Genomic DNA, 22,527 nt, shown 5'->3' with positions numbered 1-22,527 from the left:
TTATATGTTTATTTAGTCCGGCTCTCATGAGTTTTTAAGACCTCTTTCCTTTCCTATGCAATATAGGGTTGCAGAGTGGCAGGTTTTAGGCTGATTTATGCTTTTACCTATGTTTTGTTTCGTCTGCATGGTGTTGTATAACTGTGAAATGGCACAAAAAAATCCTAGTTTTGTTTTCTCTTTAAAAAATGGAAAGTGGAAGTATGCTGGGCCTGCATTTCTCACAGTGGCAGTGACAGTGACAATTGGTTGGAATAAAGGAACTGGTCCCTCTGGACATGGCATATCTTTGCCATTTCACCAGTCTCCACAGCTGTTTCCCTTATTTAGGTTGCCTGCTCCTGTAGGCATTTGTTTGCAACCCCTGGAAACAAATAATAGTAGTGGGGTTTGTTAGCTGGTAAGAAGGGCGGAGAAGCTATCCTGTCTGCCTTCTTTCCTTTCTTTTCCCCTAGGCTCCCCTGTTGCCCAAGGAGAGGAATAGCTTTTTACTAGTCTTTGCCCCAGGCACATCTGATCACTTGTTGATAACTCTGGGGTTAGACAATAGTTGCTCATTCTGAAGGGTGAGTTAAAAGCAATTGGTGGCAGGGCTCACATCTGTAATCCCAGTACTTTGGGATGCTGGAAGGATTGCTTGATCCCAGGAGTTTGAGACCAGCCTGGCAACATAGTAAGACCCTGTCTCTACAAAAATAAAAAAAGTTATTTTTATTTTCTTATTTTTGGTGGTGTGCGCCTGTAGTCCCAGGTACTTGGGAGGCTGAGGTAGGAGGATCCCTTGAGCCCAGGAGGTCAATTCAAGGCTTCAGTGAGCCATGTTCATGCCACTGCACTCCAGCCTGGAGGACAGAGTGAGACCTTGTCTAAAGGAAAAAAAAAAAAAAAAGCTTGCTTAGAACCTTCCTTGGGGAGGGCAAAATGGAATGAGCAAGCGCCAGAAAAATCAGAATTTGAGACCTTCCAAAGTTGGACCAAGAATATTTGTTTTGTTCATTTATTTTTGGTTTTAATAGTATTTATTATTTTGTTTGTAAAAGAAAAGTGCAAAGAAGAAAATAAATCACCAGATGAATCACCCTCAATCTCACCTGACAATATACTATTGGCATTTTGGTTTACAGTTGTCAGCCTTACCTTAGTATGTATATGTGTGTTTATATAATTTTTAACAGACTTAAAATAATCTGTATGTTTTACTTTTTTTGTACTTCATAATTGTCCATACTTTCCCTTGTCATTATGTCTTCTAAAACATACTTTCTAATAGCCACCTAATATTTCATTATGAATGACAAGTTATTTGATCAATTCACTATAGTTGGAAGATTAGTTGCTTTCTATTGTTTGCTCCAAATTATTAATTTTGTAATTTTGCCTATTGTTTCTGGAGAACTATAGATAATGTGATTACGGAGAATGGTAGTAACTGATGTGTCCCTGAGGTTCACTGGGAAATTGGAGATGAACTTGTTTTCTCTCTTCCTTCTGTATTAATAAGTATGTGGAGTTAGTTAATGACATAATAGCTTATTTGATTATTTATATAGTGCTGTATTGTTTGCAAAGTGCTTTTTACAGACACTATCTAATTGAATCTTCATGATAACTGTAAAGAGTAGGTAATTTCCCCCTCACTTGATAGATGAGGAAATTGAGGCTCACAGATAGGAAGTGACTTTCCCAGCTCTAAGTGATAGATCAGGAACCCAAATCCAGGTCTTTTTTTTTTTTTTTTTTTTTTTTTTGAGATGGAGTCTCGCTCTGTCGCCCAGGCTGGAGTGCAGTGGTTCAATCTTGGCTCACTGTAACCTCCACCTCCCGGGTGGGTTTGAGTGATTCTCGTGCCTCTGCCTCCCGAGTAGCTGGGATTACAGGCGCCACCACCGCACATGACTAATTTTCGTATTTTTAATAGAGATGGGGTCTCACCATGTTGGCCAGGCTGCTCTCAAACTCCTGACCTCAGGTTGTCCACCCATCTCAGCCTCCCAAAGTGATGGGATTACAGGTGTGAGCCACCGCGCCAGGCCAGGCCTTTCTAATATACAGACTTGATTTTATTTGCTAATATTTAGCCAAATAAAGGTTTGAATTTGGACAGTTTTTCTGTATTCTCTGGCTTATCTTAATGATAGTCCTTGTCCCAAAAAGGGACCCTTGATTCTACACCAGGTCAGTGTTTTCCCTTTCTCCCATGCACTCTTTCTCTTTACTAACTGGCGAGGAGAGCTTGATCTCTTTGGCAGTCCTCAATATTGCCTTTAAAACTCAGGGATTCTATTTAAGGCACTGCAAATATGGCCTTGGTCAAATTGTGTTATTGCCCAGACTTTAGTTTCCTCACACGAAAAATGGGGAAGGTGATAATGCTTATTCCTCAAGGTTGCTGGAAGAGCAAAGAGATAATGCAAATAAAGCTAGTTTAAGCAGAAATTGGAAGTTTATAATAAAGGGAGTGTTTCATGGAACTAAAGGAAGAAATAGAACTAGGAACTAGAACCATAGAGAACCAAGGCAGTTCTTTATCTCTGTTTCTCTAGTGCTTGCTACACATCTGTGTTGTGTTCTCTTTCTGTTCTCTAGCCCACCTTGCAAATGGTAGTCACATCCAGCTTCCAGGTTTACATGATTCAAATTTAGCCTCAAAGACAGCATCTATCCCACCTCCAGATTCCCGGAGAAGGAACTCTAGTTGGCCCAGTGTGAGTTAGGCATCCTCCCCTGGATCAATCAACTATGATCAGGAGGGTGGTATCATGTTGTACATACAGACTGCCAAGAGCTCACCCACCCTCTTAGAGAGTTTGGAGGAATGGGTGGTAGTCACTTAAGTGGGTGCTTTTATATGACTGCAGGCATGACAGTCTTCAGGAATGGCAACGATTGAGTATGTGATCACCTTGTTGCTATTCCCTACTTTGTCTGCATCTTAATTGATCTTTCTAGGGGCCCAGCTGTGACCTGTTTTATCCAGTCTATAAAATGCTCCAGCCAGTTTTTGTGGGCTGTAGGTACCTTGTATAAGGCTTGCTCTGATGGCAGGGTGGGGTCAAATAGGTGCAGCTTCCAAGATGACCAACAAGAGTAAGAGTAGACTTTAAAGATGTCAGGCTTTAGGTGCGACAGTGTTCTTCCTCTGGTTTCCAGGGACCCAACACTCCAAGTCACTAATATTTCCCTTCTGTCTGCTCAGGGAGATGGTACTGGAGTTGCCAGTATTTACCGGGGGCCATTTGCAGATGAAAATTTTAAACTTAGACACTCAGCCCCAGGCCTGCTTTCCATGGTAAGTGAGGTCCAATCAAGGTTTTGCGTTACAGCCAGCTGGTTTCTGGGCCCCTCTTGAGGCCCAATGCTGTGTTTTGGCATGATGAAAGCAAATGCTTTCTTTCTCTTGCTTGCCCCAGGACTCACCTTTACCACCTCTTTTCTCAGTCTGGTTTGATTGAGAAAACCGGTAGGTACATGGTGGATTACAGGTGTGAGCCTGTATCACGTCTGTAATCCTAGCACTTTGGGAGGCTGAGGCGGGTGGATAACCCGAGGTCAGGAGTTCGAGACCAGCCTGGCCAACATGGTGAAACCCATCTCTACTAAAAATACAAAAAATTAGCCAGGTGTGGTGGTGGGTGCCTGTAATCCCAGCTACTTGGGAGGCTGAGGTAGGAGAATCACTTGAACCCAAGAAGGGGAGATTGCAGTGAGCCAAGATCGTGCCACTGCACTCCAGCCTGGGCAACAAGAGCGAAACTCCGTCTTAAAAAAAAGAAAAGAAAGAAAAGAAAACCAGTAGGTAAGACCCTCTAGCAGGCTAGCAGGCTGGGGAACTAAAATATGAACCAGGGTTTGTGTCTAGGCATTCAGCCCTACTGCTCAGAATGTAAAAAGCTGTGCTTTCAAGACATATTCGTAGCTGGGCCTGGTGGCTCACACCTGTAATCCCAGCACTTTGGGAGGCCAAGGCAAGAGGATTGCTTGAGGTTGAGGTCAGGAGTTTGAAACCAGTATGGGTAACATAGTGAAACTTAAGTCTCTACTAAAAAAAGAAAAAAAAAATTAGCCAGGTATGGTGACACACACCTGGAGTCCCACCTACTAGGGAGGCTGAGGTGGGAGGATTGCTTGAGCCCAGGAATTTGAGTCTGCAGTGAGCCATATCCTGTTCATCTCTGTATCCTTGGATCCTAGCTTAGGCCCTGGCTCATAATAGGTGCTAAGTTAGATTTACTGAAAAAAACATGGAGGGATTAGGGTTACAAGCTCTTTTGGGAATCTTACCCATCAGGTAACATGGCCAAGGAAACTTACTGCAGGTATATTTGGTTTCCATCAGGCAAATAGTGGTCCGAGTACAAATGGCTGTCAGTTCTTTATCACCTGCTCTAAGTGCGATTGGCTGGATGGGAAGCATGTGGTGTTTGGTAAGTCCTACTCATGTCCCATGGTCCAGGCCCCATTCACCGCAGATGGAACCTCCAGAGGAGTTAGTTCTCAGACTCTTACCAAGAATGCTCAACTTGGATAACTGCTTAGGTGGTAACAGAGAAAACAGAAATGGTGGGGAGGTGGGGAACATGTTTGGCTAGAGAACTAGAGGGAAGGACAAAAGGGCCATTTGATATAGTATGGAACCACTCAGGGGGAAAACCCAGTAGCTAGCACCAAAGAAATGCCATACAGGCAGCATGATATGGTGAGACTTTGCAGTCACTCAGATATAAGTGTGAGCCCTAACTCTACTTATTACTTATGACCTTGAGCAAGTCATTTCACCTCTACTGCATCTTAATTTCCTAAAGTTAGTAACAGAATCTAATGACATAATAGCTAAGAATGGGCTTTGGAAGCTGGAAAACGCTATGTAAACAAGAATAAAGTCCAGCTCACACTCTTCCTACAGGAAAAATCATCGATGGACTTCTAGTGATGAGAAAGATTGAGGTAAGTACTGCTTTGATTTTTCTCTTTCTCTCCCATTCTGGTCTGGTACTGTCTGACTAGCGTCCAGGAGCTAGAGAAGGGGGAATGAGCTCCAGTTTGTTAGGCCCAGTCTTCATTGCTTCAGGAAAAGGGAGGAGAGACCACCTAAGTTAGCCTGTCTGGTCAACACTGAGGTTTGGCCCCTGACGACCCTGTTGCCTACTTGATAAAATTCTACTCCTCAGCATTGCATTCAAGGTCCTTCATGATTAGTCCCTGTCTACTTCTCCATGGCCCCTTCTCCTGCCACTGCCTCTTTCATGTTCCAGTCACATCAGGCTACTAGCTCTTCCCTAAATCTGCCATACACATCTCTGCCCCTTGCTCTTTCCTGCTCCTGAGCCTTTGTTCACACTGTTTCCTGTAGCTGGAATGCTCTTCTTTCCTTCCCTCCTGGTGGAATCCCATTCATCCTTCTAGGCACAGTTCAAATAATCCTCGTTTGTGAATCCTTCCCTGACCTCTTTAAGCAGCAATTTAGTTACCCGTCTACCCCTTATCCAACTCTCTCATAACTTTTTGTTATATTATCATAGGTTTGATGTTTTCTAAGTGTTTTGCATTTTCTCTTTGATACCTGTCTGCCAGGACATGGACAGTTTCTGAGTGCTGAGTCCTTAGCACAGGGGCTGGCAGGCATCAGTAAAAGTTTGATAAGGGAATGAGGAAGTGCCTGAGTGGATGAATGTCCATTGTGCTTTTTTTCCTAGAATGTTCCCACAGGCCCCAACAATAAGCCCAAGCTGCCTGTGGTGATCTCACAGTGTGGGGAGATGTAGTCCAAAGACTGAATCAGGTAAGTGTGTCTTTTTGCTATTAGGTTAGGAGTCAGACCTCAAAGAAGACAGCATGGTCTAGTGGAAAGATCTTTAGTCTTGAAGACATGAGATTGAGCCCAGTTCCTCTGTGTGTGACCTTGGAGTGGTCACTTTCCTTCTCTGAGCATGTGTCCTCATCTGTCAAATGGAAATACTGTAATACCTATCTCTCAGAGTCACTGTAAAAATCAAAAGAGAAAGGGTTGTAGGAGCACTGTACTTTTCTATCACTTTGTAATGTACAAAGTATCAATCTGAAAACTACTCAGGCAGTTTGTAACAGCACTTTCAGACTACAGTTCCATTCAGTAGTCCCCCTAGAAAGACCTGGCTCCAGGCCTGAGTAACTCTCTGCTGGGACCAGGCCAAGCAGCCAGGAGACACGCCTGTCATGCACCTCATCAGAACTGATACTGCAATTCCAGGCCTTGACTTCGTATTTGCCGGCCTCGCAGGTGAATGCCTTGCATCTTCCAGCCTACATGGACTCATTTCTTACCCGTATTTGCCACTGCCTGCTCTGCGCTGGGCAGCATGCTCGCTGCAGAGAGCGGGGCAAAGAATTGAAAGGTGTCTCCTTTCAGGAGCTCATGGGAAGTAAGACATTCTCAGAGGTCATCACTAGTAATATGAGTGACACTGCCAAGTGTGAGAAGAGTACAAGGGGGAAATCCGAGGTGAGGGATAGTAATGTTTTTCTTTTTTTTAATTTCAAACCTGCAAAAAAGTTAGAAGAATACCTTGAACACCCATATATCTTCACTTAGATTCACCAGTGATTAACATTCTTGTTTTATTTCTTTGCCTTGACATTGGTTTTTTTCTTTCCCTTCTTGCCTCCTCATCCATTTCCATTGCCTCTCCTCCTCCCTCCTGCTCCTCTTCCCTCCCTCCATCCTTCCCTTCCTATTTTTCATCCTTCCTTCCCATCTTCCTTCCTTTACCCTTTCTTCTTTTCTTTCCCATTTGAAAGTTGCAGACTTCTTGACACTTTACCCCTAAGTATTTCGGCGAGGAACTCCTAAAAATAAGAATATCCTATGTAACCACAATATTATCTAACATATAGTACATTTTCAAACCTCCCCAGTTGTCCCAAAAGTAACTTTTGTAGCTTAAAAAAAGGTGATCCAATCAAGCTTCCCATATTTCATTTCATTTGGTTTACACAAGTAACATATTACACTCTCCTTGTGAAAACTTTCACACCAAACAGATAAAGGGAAAGCCCCTCTTGACAACACCCACCCCCAATTCCACTCCTCTTTCCAGAGATCACTTCCTTATCAGTTTGGTGTGTGTCCATCAGGGCCTTTGCCTTGCCCATCTAATTTTGGGAGGTTTTCTTTTTCCCAAATGAAATCATACTATATTTTAAATGTTCTAGGAAATTATGTCTTGAAAACTTTTCCTTCTTAGTTCATGTAAAACCACCTTGTATCAAAAAATGAAAACAGCCCAGCACGGTGGCTCACTCCTGTAATCCCAGCACTTTGGGAGGCCAAGGAGGGCAGATAGCTCGAGCTCAGGAGTTCGAGACCAGCCTGGGCAACTTGGTGAGATCCTGTCTTTCCAAAAAAAACAATTAGCCAGGTGTGGTGGTGCAAGCCTGTAGTCCTAGCTACTCAGGAGGCTGAGGTGGGAGGATTACTTGAGCCCAGGAGTTTGAGGCTGCAGTCAGCTATGATGGCGCACCACTGTACTCCAGCCTGGGTGACAGAGTGAGACGCCATCTCAAAAAACAAAAGAAAGAAAAAGAAAAACCAAAACTGCAGTGCAGCCTGAACATCCCTAATCCGAAATCCCAAATGCTCCAAAATATGAAACTTTTTGAGCACTAATATGACATTAGAAGTGGAAAATTCCACACCTGACCTCATATGATGGATCATAGTCAAAAATTTGCTTCATGCACAAAAGTATTTAAAATATTGTACAAGATTACCTTATACAATAGCTATAAGTAGCTAGGACTACAGGTGCGTGCCACCATGCCCAGCTAATTTTTATATTTCTTGGTAGAGATGGGGTTTCACCATGTTGGCCAGGCTGGTCCAGAACTCCTGGCCTCAAGTGGTCTGCCCACCTTGGCCTCCTAAGGTGCTAGGATTACAGGCGTGAACCACTGCCCCCAGCTGAGCATTAGTTCTTAATTTTATATGTTGTAATTGTTTTCTTCAGAATATATTTTAAGAAAAAAATTAGTATGATGTTGCTTAAGTTTGGTAATATTCTTTGTTAAAGAGAAGTTCTAAATTTTGATGAAGTCCAAATTATCAGTCTTTCACTGCTTTTTGGTTTTGTCTGATTTAAGACGGTCTTTACTACCTCAGATCACAATGTTTTCTGTGTTTTTTCTAGTATTTATTTTTATATGGTGGAACTAAGATCATTTTTCTAGTATTTTTATAGTCTTATTTGTATATTTATAAAATCATCTTATAATTAATTTTTCTGTATAGTGTTAAGATAGGACTTTTTCTTCTTTTTTTTCCCAAATGGAGATCCAGTCAAATACTTGACCATTTTAATGACTCTACAACACACCTTTATCTGTGACCAACTCTGTTCAGAATATCTGGCACTTCAGTAAAAATTTATTACATGAGTTAAGTAGAGAGGGAGAATGTCAGGCATTTTAGGCGGGGAACTGGTGTGAGCAAATGCTGAGGCTGGAATGCACAAGTGTGTGCTGAAAGCTGCATGTGGACCTCTCTTGTTCAGCCAGATGATCCCTTCTCAGGCTCACTTGACACCCTGAGCTTTCCTTTCTGCCAACACTGGGTGCCCCTTGGGCCCAGCCTGCTCTCCCTCTTCAATGGCTGCTGGCCATTCCCTCCCTCTTCTGCTCATTTCTTTGCTATAACTAAAGTTGAGTTCATAGGTCCTTTCTTTCCAAAGACTGACCACTGATCACTACCAGAGGACAGACGATAACAAAAAGAATAAAGTTTAGAAATTCTTTATGTTGGGGCCTCTTTTCTGTATCTGTCTGAGTCTTTTACATAGAGTTACTGGAAGTCCTTGTTGTGGTTTTATTTCTGAGGGTGGGGATCATCAACCCTCCCCCCATCCCCCACTGTTAGCAAAAGTTATATGAACTTTTGCCTTTAAGAAAGCCCTTCTTCTCAGCCTGCAACCCAAGCAGAATGCATTCCTCAGGTGGCCGTTGTACATTCCACAGGCCCTCTAGACCAGGACTGTCCATAGGCTGTGATGATGGAAAGGTTCTAGATCTGGGAGGTCCAATATGGTTGCTACCAGCCCCATGTGACAACGGAGCACTTGAAATGTGGCTGGTGCAACTGAGGGACTACACCATTAACTTTTTATTTTTTTATTTTTTATTTTTATTTATTTATTTTTGTTTTTTTGAGATGGAGTCTCGCTCTGTCGCCCAGGCTAGAGTGCAATGGCACCATCCTGGCTCACTGCAACCTCTACCTCCCGGGTTCAAGCAATTCTCCTGCCTCAGCCTCCTGAGTAGCTGGGATTACAGGTGCACACTGCCATGCCTGGCTATTTTTTGTATTTTTAGTAAAGATGGGGTTTCACCCTGTTAGCCATGCTGGTCTTGAACTCCTGAGCTCAGGTAATCCGCCCATCTTGGCCTCCCAGCCTATTTTTTTTTTTATTGACAGAACTAGGCTGTAATTTATTAAATTTAAATTAGGCTGGATGTGGTGGCTCACACCTATAATCCCAGCACTTTGGAAGGCCGAGGCGGATGGATTGCTTGAGGCCAGGAGTTTGAGACCAGCCTCACCGACATGGTAAAACCTCTGTCTACTAAAAATACAAAAATTAGCCGGGCATGGTGACGCACGCCTGTAGCCCCAGCTACTCCAGAGGCGAAGGTACGAGAATCTCTTGAACCCGAGAGGCAGAGGTTGCAGTAAGCCAAGATTGTGCAACTGCACTCTAGCCTGGGCAACAGAGCAAGACCCTGTCTCAAAAATAAATAAGTAAAAAAAAATAATAATAAATGTAAAGAGTCAATTGTGGCTAGTGGCTACTGTACTGGACAGTGAGCTCTTTTAAACGTAAGCCTCTCAGTCTACTCGCCCTGGCTTGCTCAGAACTGAATCTCATAGCTAATACTTAAGGATACTATAATTAAAGCAGTTATCCTTCATTGAATTCTTCCTGTGCCAGATAATAAGCTAAGAACTTTACTTGAATTATCGCATTTCACCTTACCAAAAATCCCTATCATAGGTTTTAAAGTGTTAGGAAATCTGGGGGCAGTCTAATGTAAAGGGGTTCCACAGATGGGTGCCCCATTTTGGGTTTCTGAATAATGTGATTTGGGAAAAATTAATGAAAGAGGAGATGAATTTCCCAGGGAGCAGGGGTCTGGAGGGAAGGGAAGTGGTATTTTTAAGCCCTATTGGGCAGTACTTCTTATACTTTAATGTGCATATGGATCTCCAGGAGATGTGTTATAAAACAGTGGTTCTGATTCAGTGGGTTTGGATAGGAACTGAGATTTTGCATTTCTAATCAGCTCTCAGGTGATGCTGATGCAGACTTTGAGAGGCAAGGCAATGGGGAATAAGAGTCTATCTTTTAATTGAGAACTTGCCATATTCCAAAGAAAAAGACCAAGAGGAAGTAATCTCTTGGTGGCACTAGTCCAGCAGGAATCCATGGCATTCACATCAAGGTATCACTTAATCCTGCATTTGAGGCCTTGTGCCCAGGCACTGGGCATATGCAGTGAAACAGCTAGGAAGGAGATAGAAGACAGGTCACTTGATCAATTCTACCTCCCTATGGAGCACTTCTTTCCAGAACCTTTGTGTTTTGCCTTCCTAGGTTCTGACTTTGGTTTTAGTGAAAATGAAGTTTTGTGTAAAACTTTTTTTTTGTTTTTTTAAGACAGAACCTCACTCTGTCGACCAGGCTGGAGTGCAGTGACACAGTCTCGGCTCACTGCAACCTCTGCCTCCCAGGTTCAAACGATTCTCATGCCTCAGCCTTCTGAATAGCTGGGATCACAGGCATGCACCACCATGCCTGGCTAATTTTTTTTGTGTTTTAGTAGAGACAGGGTTTCACCATGTTAGCCAGGTTCATCTCAAACTCCTGACCTCATGTGATCTGCCTGCCTTTGACTTCCCAAAGTGCTGGGATTACAGGCATGAGCCACCATGCCTGGTCTGTACAACTTTAGGTACAGAAACCTTGGTTTTATCTCAGTGAGTTCTGGGAGATTTTTTTTTTTTTTTTTTTTTTTTTTTTAGACAGGGTCTTACTCTGTCACCCAGGCTGGAGTGCAGTGGCACAGTCACAGCTCACTGCAGCCTCGACCTCCCTGGCTCAAGTGATCCTCCCACCTCAGCCTCCTTAGTAGCTTGGATTATAGGCGTGCACCACTACACCCAGCTAACTTTTTAGAGATGGGGTCTCACCATGTTGTCCAGGCTGGTCTCAAACTCCTGGCCTCAAGCGATCTTCCCTCCTCAGCCTCCGAAAATGTTGGAATTACAGGCATGAATCACCGTGCCCAGCCCTTGGAAAACTTTTTATAATGAATTTGGATATGTGTAGCATAAATGAACCTCTACCCTCAGGATTCTCCTACTGTAGTCGGAATGGGTTCTTTGCTACTTACATATACATGGGAGAGGGTGGCACCTCTCTTTTGAAAGCCTGAGTTCTGGCAACTCTGCTAGTCTGATATGCTACCCGCCTTCCCTGTGATCCTCAAACCTGGTACCAGTACCAAGTGGTGGAGAGCGTTCATTAATTCATTGTTGCCTAGATTCTCCAACAGATAATAATCATTTTGGGGCACTTGTTAAACCTACGAATTCCCAGATCCCTTCCCTGGAGTGTTTGATGTGGCTTTGGGGTGGGACTCAGGATGTTATGTTTGTACCAAGTATCTCACGTGCTTCTTAATAGAGAAGTGTGGGAAACACTACTTTAGTTAGTGCTGGGATGACTGTCTTTTAATATTTGGATCTTAGGGGAAAATATAGAATTGGCACAATACATAATTTTACAGTTATTACAGCTTACAGTAAGGCAATATTGAAGTTCGAATAGTGATTAGCTTAAAAAGTGAATTGCACCTGTGGATGATAGATACTGTAACAGTTGTGAAGGTGCTATCTGAATGACTAAGGTTTAGAAACACCGTCTTTCATTCTGGAATTACCTGTAGATGCGAGATTCCCGGGGGGAAGATGAGGGAAGATGTGTTGGTAGCAGTTGGGCTCTATTCATTGCACAACTAAGCGCTGATGAATTAAGATAGGTCCCATGCTGCATACGAAGCTACAGATTTGAAAAGTCCAGTTCCTTCCTTCAAGGAACTCAGTCTCTTGGGAGAACTGACAATTGCAGTACAATAAAGCCCTGTATTGGAGGTTTTAGATCCATGCCCGGATCTTCCCGGAGTGGTTGGGTAGACTACAGAAGAGATGATGCTCCAGTTTAGTAAAGAAGGAATATATCTTGTCAGGTGGCTAAAACTGGGCAGGGCATTCCAGGCAGAGGGAACAGCCTATGCAAAGTCACAAAGGCAGCAAACAGCAGGAAGTGTAGAGGAAGCTGCAAATAATTCAATATGACTGAAGCAGGAAAATATGAAAAGCAAACGGTAAGAAGGTTGGAGAGAGGCCAGGGCCAGTAGTGAAAGCTAGTGCCAAGCTTAGCAGTTCGTATGTTATTCTGAGGGCAGGGGCTGACTTTCAGGCATGAAGTAATTTTTCCCCTCTGGGGAAGGAGTCCATTGTGTTCCTGAGATTCTCAAAAGGGGCACTGACCCTCCAAAAAAGAATCAGACCAATATGAACCACTGAAGGATTTTCAGCAGAATATTGTAGTTGAATTTTCATGTTCAGAAGACGATTCTGGCAGCATTGTGGAGGATAGGCTGGAGGCCAGTGAGGAGTCCACTGCCGCAGTAGTCCAGGCAAGAGAAAAGAGATTTTACATGAAAATATGGGTCTGGGGAGCACTGGAGATTTGGCAGCAAATGTTTATGTGCCTGCTGAGCATGTGACACTGTTTGTTCCCTGTCCTGAAACGCAGAAGCTCTGCCAGCTGAAAAGGCCAGGGGAGGGGAGAATGTCTGGCTCCAGTCCATTCCAGTCCAGTACAAAAGCAAAGCTTCTTGCATTGCAGCCAAGTCTTACACACATAGAGTTTCCATTCTCTTCAATGGAATACTATACAGCCTTAATAAAAACAGAGGTAGATTTGGATGTGTTGGCAAGATTTCTAAGGTAAGTTAAGTGACAGTCAAGATGTAGTAATTTATGTAAGCATGTTACTGTTTATTTTAAATGATTTTCAGGAATCTCTGCAGTGATATAAAGCAGACTGTTGATAATATTTCTGCAGAGTAGAGATAGCAAAGAGACTTTTCAGTTGCCTTATTGAAGCTTGAATTTTCTACCTCGAACATGTGTCTTGTAATAGAAATACATACTGTTTATATGTAGTTTTAACTAATCCTAAATCCTCCCAGCACCTCCCAGGAGCCTGCCCACAGCTGTGGCTAACATCAGTTGTGAATCCGTCGCTGATCCCTCCACCTCCTCTTCCAGGTCTAAGCCCAGACAGTGGTTCCCACCTGGGTGCTCCCGCAGCACTTGGTTCATCTCTCCACTGTGGCATTTAACACACTGTATCACAAATGTGTCGGTCTGTTTTTCCCTGGACTGAGATCATGCTGACTAACATAGTGCTTGGTCTGACAGAGCTTAGGTCTTGGCACACCATGCAGCTTACAAAGTACATTTATGCATTTTCATACATTTTGCTTGAGGGCCCACAATTAAACTTCAGTCTGTGCCTACAGTACGATCGATGCCAGCACTCATTGTCCACTGGAGCAAGGTGTGGCATGTCTGAGGAATGGCAGGAGGAGGGGGACAATAGTATCTGAGTGTACTTACCCTGTTCTCTTAGTATAGCTTGCTCGATTTCAAGGCTATAAACCGAGAATGTGGACTGCCCTTTCTCTTACCTCTGGGACCGAAACCTGCAAGGAAGAAGGATTACTTTTTGTTCTGGACCTCCACAGAGAGCCATCAGAGTCTGACAAAAAGAACAAAGGCTTTGGAGCCAAGTAGACCAGGAAGCCCCACCACTGTCTAATTCTGTGACTTTAGTCAAGCCGTGAAACCCCTTGGGACCCTACTCCTTTGCATAATTAGATAATATATAATGCATGGAGTTGTGAAGGGCAAATAAATGAGACAGTATGCTTGACCATAAATGTTAGTTGCTTTCTTCCTGGTTCTTTTGTAATTTACTGCCCAACTTTGCTCTGGGGACCCAAAGGTCTGACCTATGGTGAGACTCTGACCTGTTCTACCCTTTTGGGAAAAAAGGATTGGGAGTGCAGAGAATAGCTGGGAGTGGCCGGGCACGGTGGCTCATGCCTGTAATCCCAGCACTTTGGGAAGCCAAGGCAGGCAGATCACAAGGTCGAGAGTTCAAGACCAGCTTGGTCAATATGGTGAGACCCCCGTCTCTACTAAAAATACAAAAATTGGCTGGGTGTGTGGGTGTGGTGGCGTGTGCCTGTAGTCCCAGCTACTCGGGAGGCTGAGGTAGAATTGCTTGAACCTGGGAGGCAGAGGTTGCAGTGAGCTGAGATCGTGCCACTGCACTCCAGCCTGAGCAACAGAACGGGACTCTGTCTCAAAAAAAAAAAAGGAATAGCTGGGAGCATTGTCTCATATGGGATGTCCCCTTCCAGTTGCTCTGAGGTGCTTACCTCCCCATCCCACATTGACCTCCATGTCTCTGCCATTGTAGGCCTTCCCTTCTTCTTGGTGGTGGTCTTGAGTAAGATAATCTGGAGTGGCCCTCGTGTTTGCTTCCCTGCCTGCTGCTGCCCCATTTGATCAAGAGACCATGGAAGTGTCAGAGATTCAGAATCCAAGATTGTCTTTAAGTTTTCAACTGTAAATAAAATTTTTTTGTATTTTTTTTTCTTTTGGTTTTGTTTGTGTGTTGTTTTTAAATAGTTGTAATAGCCCTGTCTCCTCACACCTCAGCTTCAGCTAGGAGGACTGGCACTCCTCAGAGGCCAGCATGGACCAGTGCCAAGCTTTTGCTGTGTATAGTTGATGCCTCTGAATTGCAGGCAGTCGTAGCAAACCTAACTCTCGTAGGTTAAAGCTGATGGACAAAGAAGGCACAGCCCTAGGACTTTACAGCTCTACTTATTCCAAGGATGTTCCCAGCAGGATCAATTTGGTTAGTTCTGGATGGAGCCCGTGGGGAAAGGGTCACTAACTTGACCTATCTACTTACCTCAGAGCATCCTTGAAAGAGTCAAATAAGAGAGTGGATATGAAGGTAATTTGTAGGAAACAGCAACAATACCTTAGAAAATGTTAGTTTTGGGACCAGGTGCCATGGCTCACACCTGTAATCCCAGCACTTTGGGAGGCCAAGGTGGGTGGATCACTTGAGGCCAGGAGTTCAAGACCAGCCTGGCCAAGATGGTGAAACCCCATCCCTACTAAAAATAAAAAAATTATCTGGGCTTGGGGCACGTACCTGTAATCCCAGCTACTCTGGTGGCTGAGGCACAAGAATCGCTTGAACCGAGGAGGCGGAGGTTGCAGTGAGCCGAGATCACATCACTGCATTTCAGCCTAGGTGACAGAGTGAGACTGTCTCAAAAAAAGAAAATGTTAGTTTTGAAAGGAAACAGCTCAACATATAAAGATCCCACTGAGCCGGGTGCTGTAGCTCCTGTCTATAATCCCAACTACTCAGAAGCCTGAGGTGGGAGGATCACTTCCGTGCGCAGAAGTTCAAGACCTGCCTGGGCAACATACCAAGACCCCGTCTCTACAAAACAAACAAAAATTAGCTGAGTGTGGTGGCACATACCTGTAGTCCTAACTGCTCAGGAGGCTGAGGCAGGAGGATCCTTGAGGCTAGGAGTTGGACGTTGCAGTGAGCTATGATCGTGCCACTGCACTCCAGCCTGGGTGACAGAGTGAGACTCCATCTATTTTGAAGAGGCAAAGAAGAAAGTTCCCTGATGTTTCTTTCATGAGGCACTTTCTGTTTGCTCTCATTCTTTCTTGCTTTCTTCTGTCTTGTGGATGGGGATGCCTCTTAACTACTGGCAGCAAGATACTGCAGGAGCAAAGGTAGCAAACAGCTGAATTCTATGACAATAGAACTTGGTTAAAAGTGTTGTTTCAGTGTGTCAGATGACAAGGGAGATGGTGATAAGGGCCCTACAGTATAGACACTTGCAACTCTCTAGCCAAGGAAACATACTTCAGAGGACATTGTAGAGAAAGGACTCATCTAGTGGAGGAGAAATTTTTAAGTAACTATATAGGGTGGGATTGTAAAGAGATGGGAAGGAGGATGAACAGCTGTGATCCAGAGCTCACATTCTTGTGATGGGCTGTTCAGCTACACTCTGTTACATCTGGCACCTACATTCTATGCCAGTCTCTGTCCTAGGCCCTGGAGCTGAGTAAGTTGTGGCTCATACTTGTGATAGGAGACAGGGACAGTTTCAATGCAAGGTGGTATTAGAATGTGAGCCCGTATGAGGGCAGGGCATGACATTTGGTTTTTTTTTTTTTTTTTTTTGAGACAGAATCTCACTCTGTCGCTCAGGCTGGAGTGCAGTGGCACGATCTTGGCTCACTGCAACCTCTGCTTCCCAGGTTCAAGCAATTCTCCTGCCTCAGCCTACCAAGTAGCTGGGACTACAGGCACATGCCACCACACCCGGCTAATTTTTTGTATTTTTAGTAGAGACGGGATTTCACTGTGTTAGCCAGGATGGTCTCGATATCCTGACCTCATGATCCACCCGCCTTGGCCTCCCAAAGTGTTGGGATTACAGGCGTGAGCCACCGTGCCCAGCCGATCTTTTTCTTGTTTTGCTTTGTGTTTTTGAGACGGAGTCTCGTTCTGTTGCCCAGGCTAGAGTGCAGTGGCGCAATCTCAGCTCACTGCTAGCTCCGCCTCCCGGGTTCACACCATTCTCCTGCCTCAGCCTCCCGAGTGGCTGGGACTACAGGTGCCCACCACCTCGCCCGGCTAGTTTTTTGTATTTTTAGTAGAGACAGGGTTCCACCGTGTTAGCCAGGATGGTCTCAATTTCCTGATCTCATGATCTGCCCGCCTCGGCCTCCCAAAGTGCTGGGATTACAGGCGTGAGCCACCACGCCCGGCCTGTTTTGTTTTTAACTGCTGTGTCCCCAGTACCTGGAAGTGAACTTCTGGAATCTAATAGATGCTGAATAAATATTTGTTGCATGAATGATAGTGGTATGAGAGGAAGAGGGGAAAAAAGGGGGAAAAAGGCTTCTTGGAAGAAGTGACGTTTGAGGTAAGTAGTGACAGGCTTTAATTTGCCAGATCAACAAGGTGGCAGGTGCTTTCTAGGAAGAGGGAACTATGTTCTTAGGCCACAGTCTGTTAGAGATGGGGGACAAGGTAAAAGTTATTTTGCAGAGATTCTTGGGATGAATCCCTTGCCCATCACATCACTTAAAGGCAGGCCCTGGAGTTGTCTGTACCGTGGTCACCACGGATACCTGGGTGGTGTGAGCTCCCAGGATAGCAGGGAGACCAGCAAAGCTCTGGAGTGGCGCTCTCCTACTTTGGAACAGGAAATGAAATTTGTCATGAATTGTTGATGCTTGTAGAGAGGTGGCTACAAGAAAATTATTTTTTGAGACATAGTTTCACTCCGTCACCCAGGCTGGAGTGCAGTGGCACAATCCCAGCTCACTGCAACCTCCACCTCCCGGGTTCAAGCGATTCTCCCTCCTCAAACTCCTGAGTAGCTGGGATTACAGGCACATGCCACCATGCCCAGATCATTTTTGTATTTTTAGCAGAGATGGAGTTTTGCCATGTTGGCCGGGCTGGTCTCAAACTCCTGACTTCAAGTGATCCACCTGCCTCAGCCTCCCAAAGTGCTGAGGCATGAGCCACCATGCCTGGCTGCAAACTACTTTCTGAAACAGCTCATCCTCAGGCTCACTGAGCCCGAAGAGAGCTGAATGAAGTAACTGGATGAGTAAGTAATGATACTTTTTAAAGTAACATTGAAAAGACAGATGTTACACAATTTGTATTTTTGCCTGAGAAGCCATCCCTTCAAAGCAGTTCCATAGTGAGATTGTTCATTTATTCGTAGAGGTGCTGCTGCAATATTTTCTAAGTGTCTTTGTAACTGGAGAAAAGCTCTCAAGCCTATAGGGCATGCTTTTAAATGTCCTCAGTGTTGGCAAAACTGCCTTTTGAGGAAATATTTTAACATTCAAAAGTCATCTGGAGCTGGAACACATGAACAGAGGCTGTGGAATCCACCCACTCTCCGTACACATTGCTGCTGAAAGTCTTTTTCACCTGGATTACTGGCACAGCCGCGCAGATTACCTTTCTGTTGCCAGTACCTTTTTCAATTCATTTTCTACACCATGTCGCTCATTTAACAAATATTTTAAGGTATTATGTGTCAGGAACTAAGATGCCCAAGGAAGTCACAGTCTGGTGGGGAACATTTAATTAGAGCAATACAGTATGTTAGGATGGGAGAGATTCTTAACCTAGGAGCATCTGAGTGAAGACCTAGAGGATGAATTAAGCAGGCAAAGAGGAAGGAGGAAAGGAAGGGTGTTATATGCAGAATTTTATGTGATACTCCAAAGGAAACAGTGGCTAAAGGACTCCACTAGATGAGTCCTTTCTCTACAGTGCCCTCTGAAGCGTGTTTACTTGGCTAGAGAGTTGCAAGTGTCTATTCTGTAGGGCCTTGTAATATTTCACCATCTCCCTTGTCATCTGATACACTGAAGCAACACTTTTAACCAAGTTCTATTGTCACAGAATTCAGCTGTTTGCTACCTCTGCTCCTGCAGTATCCTGCAGCCAGTAGTTACAAGCACCTGGAAGGTTGGACAGGGAATACAAGAGAAGACTCTAAGACTTCTTAGAAATCATAGAGTCCAGTAAACCACATTAAGGAATCTGGACTACCCTAAGGGTAATGGTAGTCACTGGAAGATTTTAAGTAAGACAGTGTCATGATCAGACAGATGTTCTCAAAAGAACTTTCTGGCTGTTGTGGTGAGGAATATTAGAGTGAGACAGAGGTAGAGAGGTGTGGTTAGTAGCCAACAGCACTGCTCTATACTAGGGATCAGCCAACTACACTCCGTTTTTCTGTGGCTCATGAGCTAAGAATACGAATCGTTTTTAAAATGTTTAAATAGTTGAAAATATGTAAAGATTCGTGTCATGTAAAAATTAGGGCTGTTTTCAAGCTCCAAACCTGAGTAGTAAGTCAGAACCATATTGTCGGCCAAGCTTGTATTATTATTTGGTTCTCACAGAAAAAGTTCCTACCCCTTGCTCTAAGCAATTGGCGATGATGGCCTACAGTAGTGGCAGTAGGAATGAAGACTCTGAATTGACATTTAGAGAGTTTAGGACTGACTCAAGAAGGCCTTTAGGAGGTGGAACTGACAGGCCTAGACGGCATTGGTAGGGGTAAGGGATACTGCACTAGCCTCCTAACTGCTTTCTCTACTTCCATTCCTTGCCCCTCTGCAACCCATTCTCCACTCCGCAGCCATTTTTAACAAGATGCCCCTCCCTACTTACGACTCTAAAATTGCTCTTCTCACTCTTCCCCTCAGGATATATTTCCAATTCAATATACCTAAGTGACTCTGCCCACCTCTGCAACCCAATGTCACATTCGAGTCTTATTGAACTACTTGACTGCATTTCCCGAGATCCCACCTCTTCTCGCCTGTACCCTGTGCGCAGAAAGTCAGCCCTCCACCTTCTCCCTGCTTCTACTCCCAAAATACTTCGTGCTTCTGCAGCTCTGGAGTATTTACCGTGTTGGCTGTTTAAATTTCTGCCTCCATCAGAAGGCAGAAACTGACTCGCGAACTATTCCATCCCCAGCCGATAGTAGACGCTTAAAAAAGAACGAAAGAAGGTGGGTGGAGGACTTCAGTAACATCAGGTGGCAGCCTCAATTTTATCGTTTGTGAAACGTGGATAGTAATTCCTCTATCACATGGCTGTTGTACGAATTAAATGAAAAAAAACATAGGACGCTAGCTTGTTCAATAAATGTGAGTTGAATTAAATCTGATTTGTGGCCAGTAGAAAAACACGTTAACACTTGAAAAGGAAGACACATTTTTAAAAATATATGCCTGGTAAAACGGATCAGAAGGCAGGTCCCCACGGAGCACACCCTCGCCCTAAACATGCTGAGCCCGGGCTGCCAGAGCCTGCGTGGTCCCTCCAAGGTGACTGCTCCGACAAAAGCGTACGCTCTTCAAACGCATACGTTTAAGGCAATTCCAGAAACCCTCGGCTGTGCCGCGAGTACACGGCCATTAAAGAAAAGACGACTCTATGCCCGCCGTAATGTTCTCAGATCACAGGGACCGTATTTGGTGCAGGGAGGGAGGGAAGCCTTTTCTTCACGGGGAGCTAAGGCGTCGTCGAGCCCCCTTCCAATCCCGGGTCCGGCCGGGTAATCCCTGCCCAGCGTTCGGGCGTGCCTTTTTTTCAGCCGAGACACAACCCTGAACGTCGGGCCCGCCAGCCCGGCGACTGCCTCGTGGAAGTCACGTTCCCTCTGCCCGTCCTCTCAGGTACTCTATGGTTTTCGTGGCCGACTACTCTAATTCTAGTTCCGGTCTCTATGGCGGCCGGCGGAGGCAGGAACGGTTGTAGGTCGGCTGAATTAGCCGCCAGACAGCCAATGAGAGTGGAGGACTGATAAAATGTTAGTCAATAGAAGCCAGGGACTGAGGTCAGGTGGGCAGATTGACAGTACCACCGGCCAGTGAACAACGCCTAGGGCGGGTCGATCGTAGGGCTTATCCCGCCTGTCCCGCCATTCTCGCTAGTTCGATCGGTAGCGGGAGCGGAGAGCGGACCCCAGAGAGCCCTGAGCAGCCCCACCGCCGCCGCCGGCCTAGTTACCATCACACCCCGGGAGGAGCCGCAGCTGCCGCAGCCGGCCCCAGTCACCATCACCGCAACCATGAGCAGCGAGGCCGAGACCCAGCAGCCGCCCGCCGCCCCCCCCGCCGCCCCCGCCCTCAGCGCCGCCGACACCAAGCCCGGCACTACGGGCAGCGGCGCAGGGAGCGGTGGCCCGGGCGGCCTCACATCGGCGGCGCCTGCCGGCGGGGACAAGAAGGTCATCGGTGAGGACCGGACAGGGACGGGGGTGGGGCCCTCGGGCAGCCTGGCAGCGGAACCGTTAGCCGGGGCTGGGCGAGCCGGCGGGCGCGCGGCCGGTGGGGACCGACTCCGCGGCGCGCGGCCGCCCCTCCCCCCGCCCCCCCACTCGCTCTTGCGGGGGCCCGCCCGGCAGGCGCGCGCACACTGCCTCCCGCGCCCCCTGTGGACCCCGCGCGGCCGCGCGCCCCTCCTCCTGCGGCCGCGCGCCGCCGACCGCGTGTGCGACGGGGTCCCCTCCCCGCCGACTGGCCTCGTGCGCTCGGGCCCGCACGCCGTTGTTCGCGTCTCCCCCACCCAGCTCCCTTCCGCGTGTGCTCGGAGGGCGCGGCGCACCGCCTACGCAGTCCGGAGCGGCTTCCCCTTCCCTCACGTGCTCTCCGTCCGCGGCCTGCGAACACACCCATCCTGGGCCCGCGCCCCGGGCCTGCCCGGGAGCGCCCCGCGCTTCAGACTCACCCACGTGTGCGGCGGCGGCGGCGTGGCCCCGGCGCGGACCCGCACCCAGGCGGTGGAGAGAAAGGGCTGTCAGGTGGCCGCGGCGGGCAGCGTGCGAGGGACCGGATGCCGAAGCGAGACGGGTTTGGAAAAGGATAGCTGGTAATCGTGGCTTGTTTTGCTTTGTTTTCTTTTCCAGCAACGAAGGTTTTGGGAACAGTAAAATGGTTCAATGTAAGGAACGGATATGGTTTCATCAACAGGTGAGCTGCTGGGCTCTGAAGCCTCCATCCTACCTTCTTGCTTGCTTCTTGCTGTGCCAATCCACAGTCCTCTTCTGAAAGGCGTTTACTACCTCTCGTGTATTAATGTGATTTTTTGTTTGTTTGTTTTCCTTGACGACTGGAGGGATTTGGGTTTAGAGAATGCCTTTGTTTTGCAGCTAAATATTAATTTGAAGCTAACTTCAAGGGCTTCGTCACAGCACAAAGCAATTTAAAAGGCAAGCGGAGTGAATGAGCCATTCCTTAACAGGGTAAACGGGAAAGTACGGTCCAGTAGATTTTTATTCTTGTCATCCTTTTCTACTTTATTGAACTCGGTATTTGAGAATGTGATCCACTGACATCGGATATTTACGCCTTGTTAACATTTTGGGGGTAAGAGGATTTGACGTGTCAAGTATATGAGGTTTTGTCATCTTTACCGAGAGGTTGTATTGCCTTTGTTTCACGTTTCATTTTAATACCTGAGATAAATTCTATATTAGCACAGCTTTGACCAGAGAGAACTGTTTTTATTTGTTCATAAATAATATATCTGCAAGAAAATGGTTTTTTTCCTTCAGTTCTTATTTTTCATTCTTCCTTGTCCTAAAATCATGCTGATGAAGTCAATTTCCGCTAGATCCCTGGCTGTAGCTTATTAGAGTGGCCATAGTCACTAGTAACTTGACATTGTTCTTCCTGTTTGAAGGTAAAGCTGCAGATACGTCTTTAGGACTTACCCTTCGGGTTGTTTGTGGCAGTGGTGGTGGTAACGTGCAGTAGAC

General features: G+C 45.8%; 2 protein-coding genes across 12 annotated transcripts in view; both read left to right on the top strand.

Annotated features, from left to right (window-relative positions):
- LOC105494848 (peptidylprolyl isomerase H) overlaps window positions 1-20,895 on the top strand; it is a 24,523-nt gene extending 3,628 nt beyond the window's left edge. For 2 of the 8 annotated variants that reach the window (XM_011763741.2, XM_024796957.2), the window contains exons 6-10: window positions 3,197-3,289; window positions 4,337-4,424; window positions 4,904-4,944; window positions 5,694-5,779; window positions 14,583-14,756. In XM_011763741.2, coding sequence (XP_011762043.1) covers window positions 3,197-3,289; window positions 4,337-4,424; window positions 4,904-4,944; window positions 5,694-5,762 — 291 coding nt within the window. In that variant the 3' untranslated portion in view covers window positions 5,763-5,779; window positions 14,583-14,756. The other 6 variants (XM_011763746.2, XM_011763744.2, XM_011763743.2 and 3 more) reach the window with 6 other exon arrangements.
- LOC105494847 (Y-box binding protein 1) overlaps window positions 20,797-22,527 on the top strand; it is a 19,866-nt gene continuing 18,135 nt past the window's right edge. For all 4 annotated transcript variants that reach the window (XM_011763740.2, XM_011763739.2, XM_071094930.1 and 1 more), the window contains exons 1-2: window positions 20,797-21,004; window positions 21,676-21,739. In XM_011763740.2, coding sequence (XP_011762042.2) covers window positions 20,839-21,004; window positions 21,676-21,739 — 230 coding nt within the window. In that variant the 5' untranslated portion in view covers window positions 20,797-20,838. The remainder of the gene's footprint in view (window positions 21,005-21,675; window positions 21,740-22,527) is intronic.

Source organism: Macaca nemestrina, chromosome 1 (assembly GCF_043159975.1).
Source record: "Macaca nemestrina isolate mMacNem1 chromosome 1, mMacNem.hap1, whole genome shotgun sequence".
In the NCBI taxonomy this organism is placed as follows: domain Eukaryota; kingdom Metazoa; phylum Chordata; class Mammalia; order Primates; family Cercopithecidae; genus Macaca; species Macaca nemestrina.
This window is presented reverse-complemented; position numbering and strand designations above follow the sequence as displayed.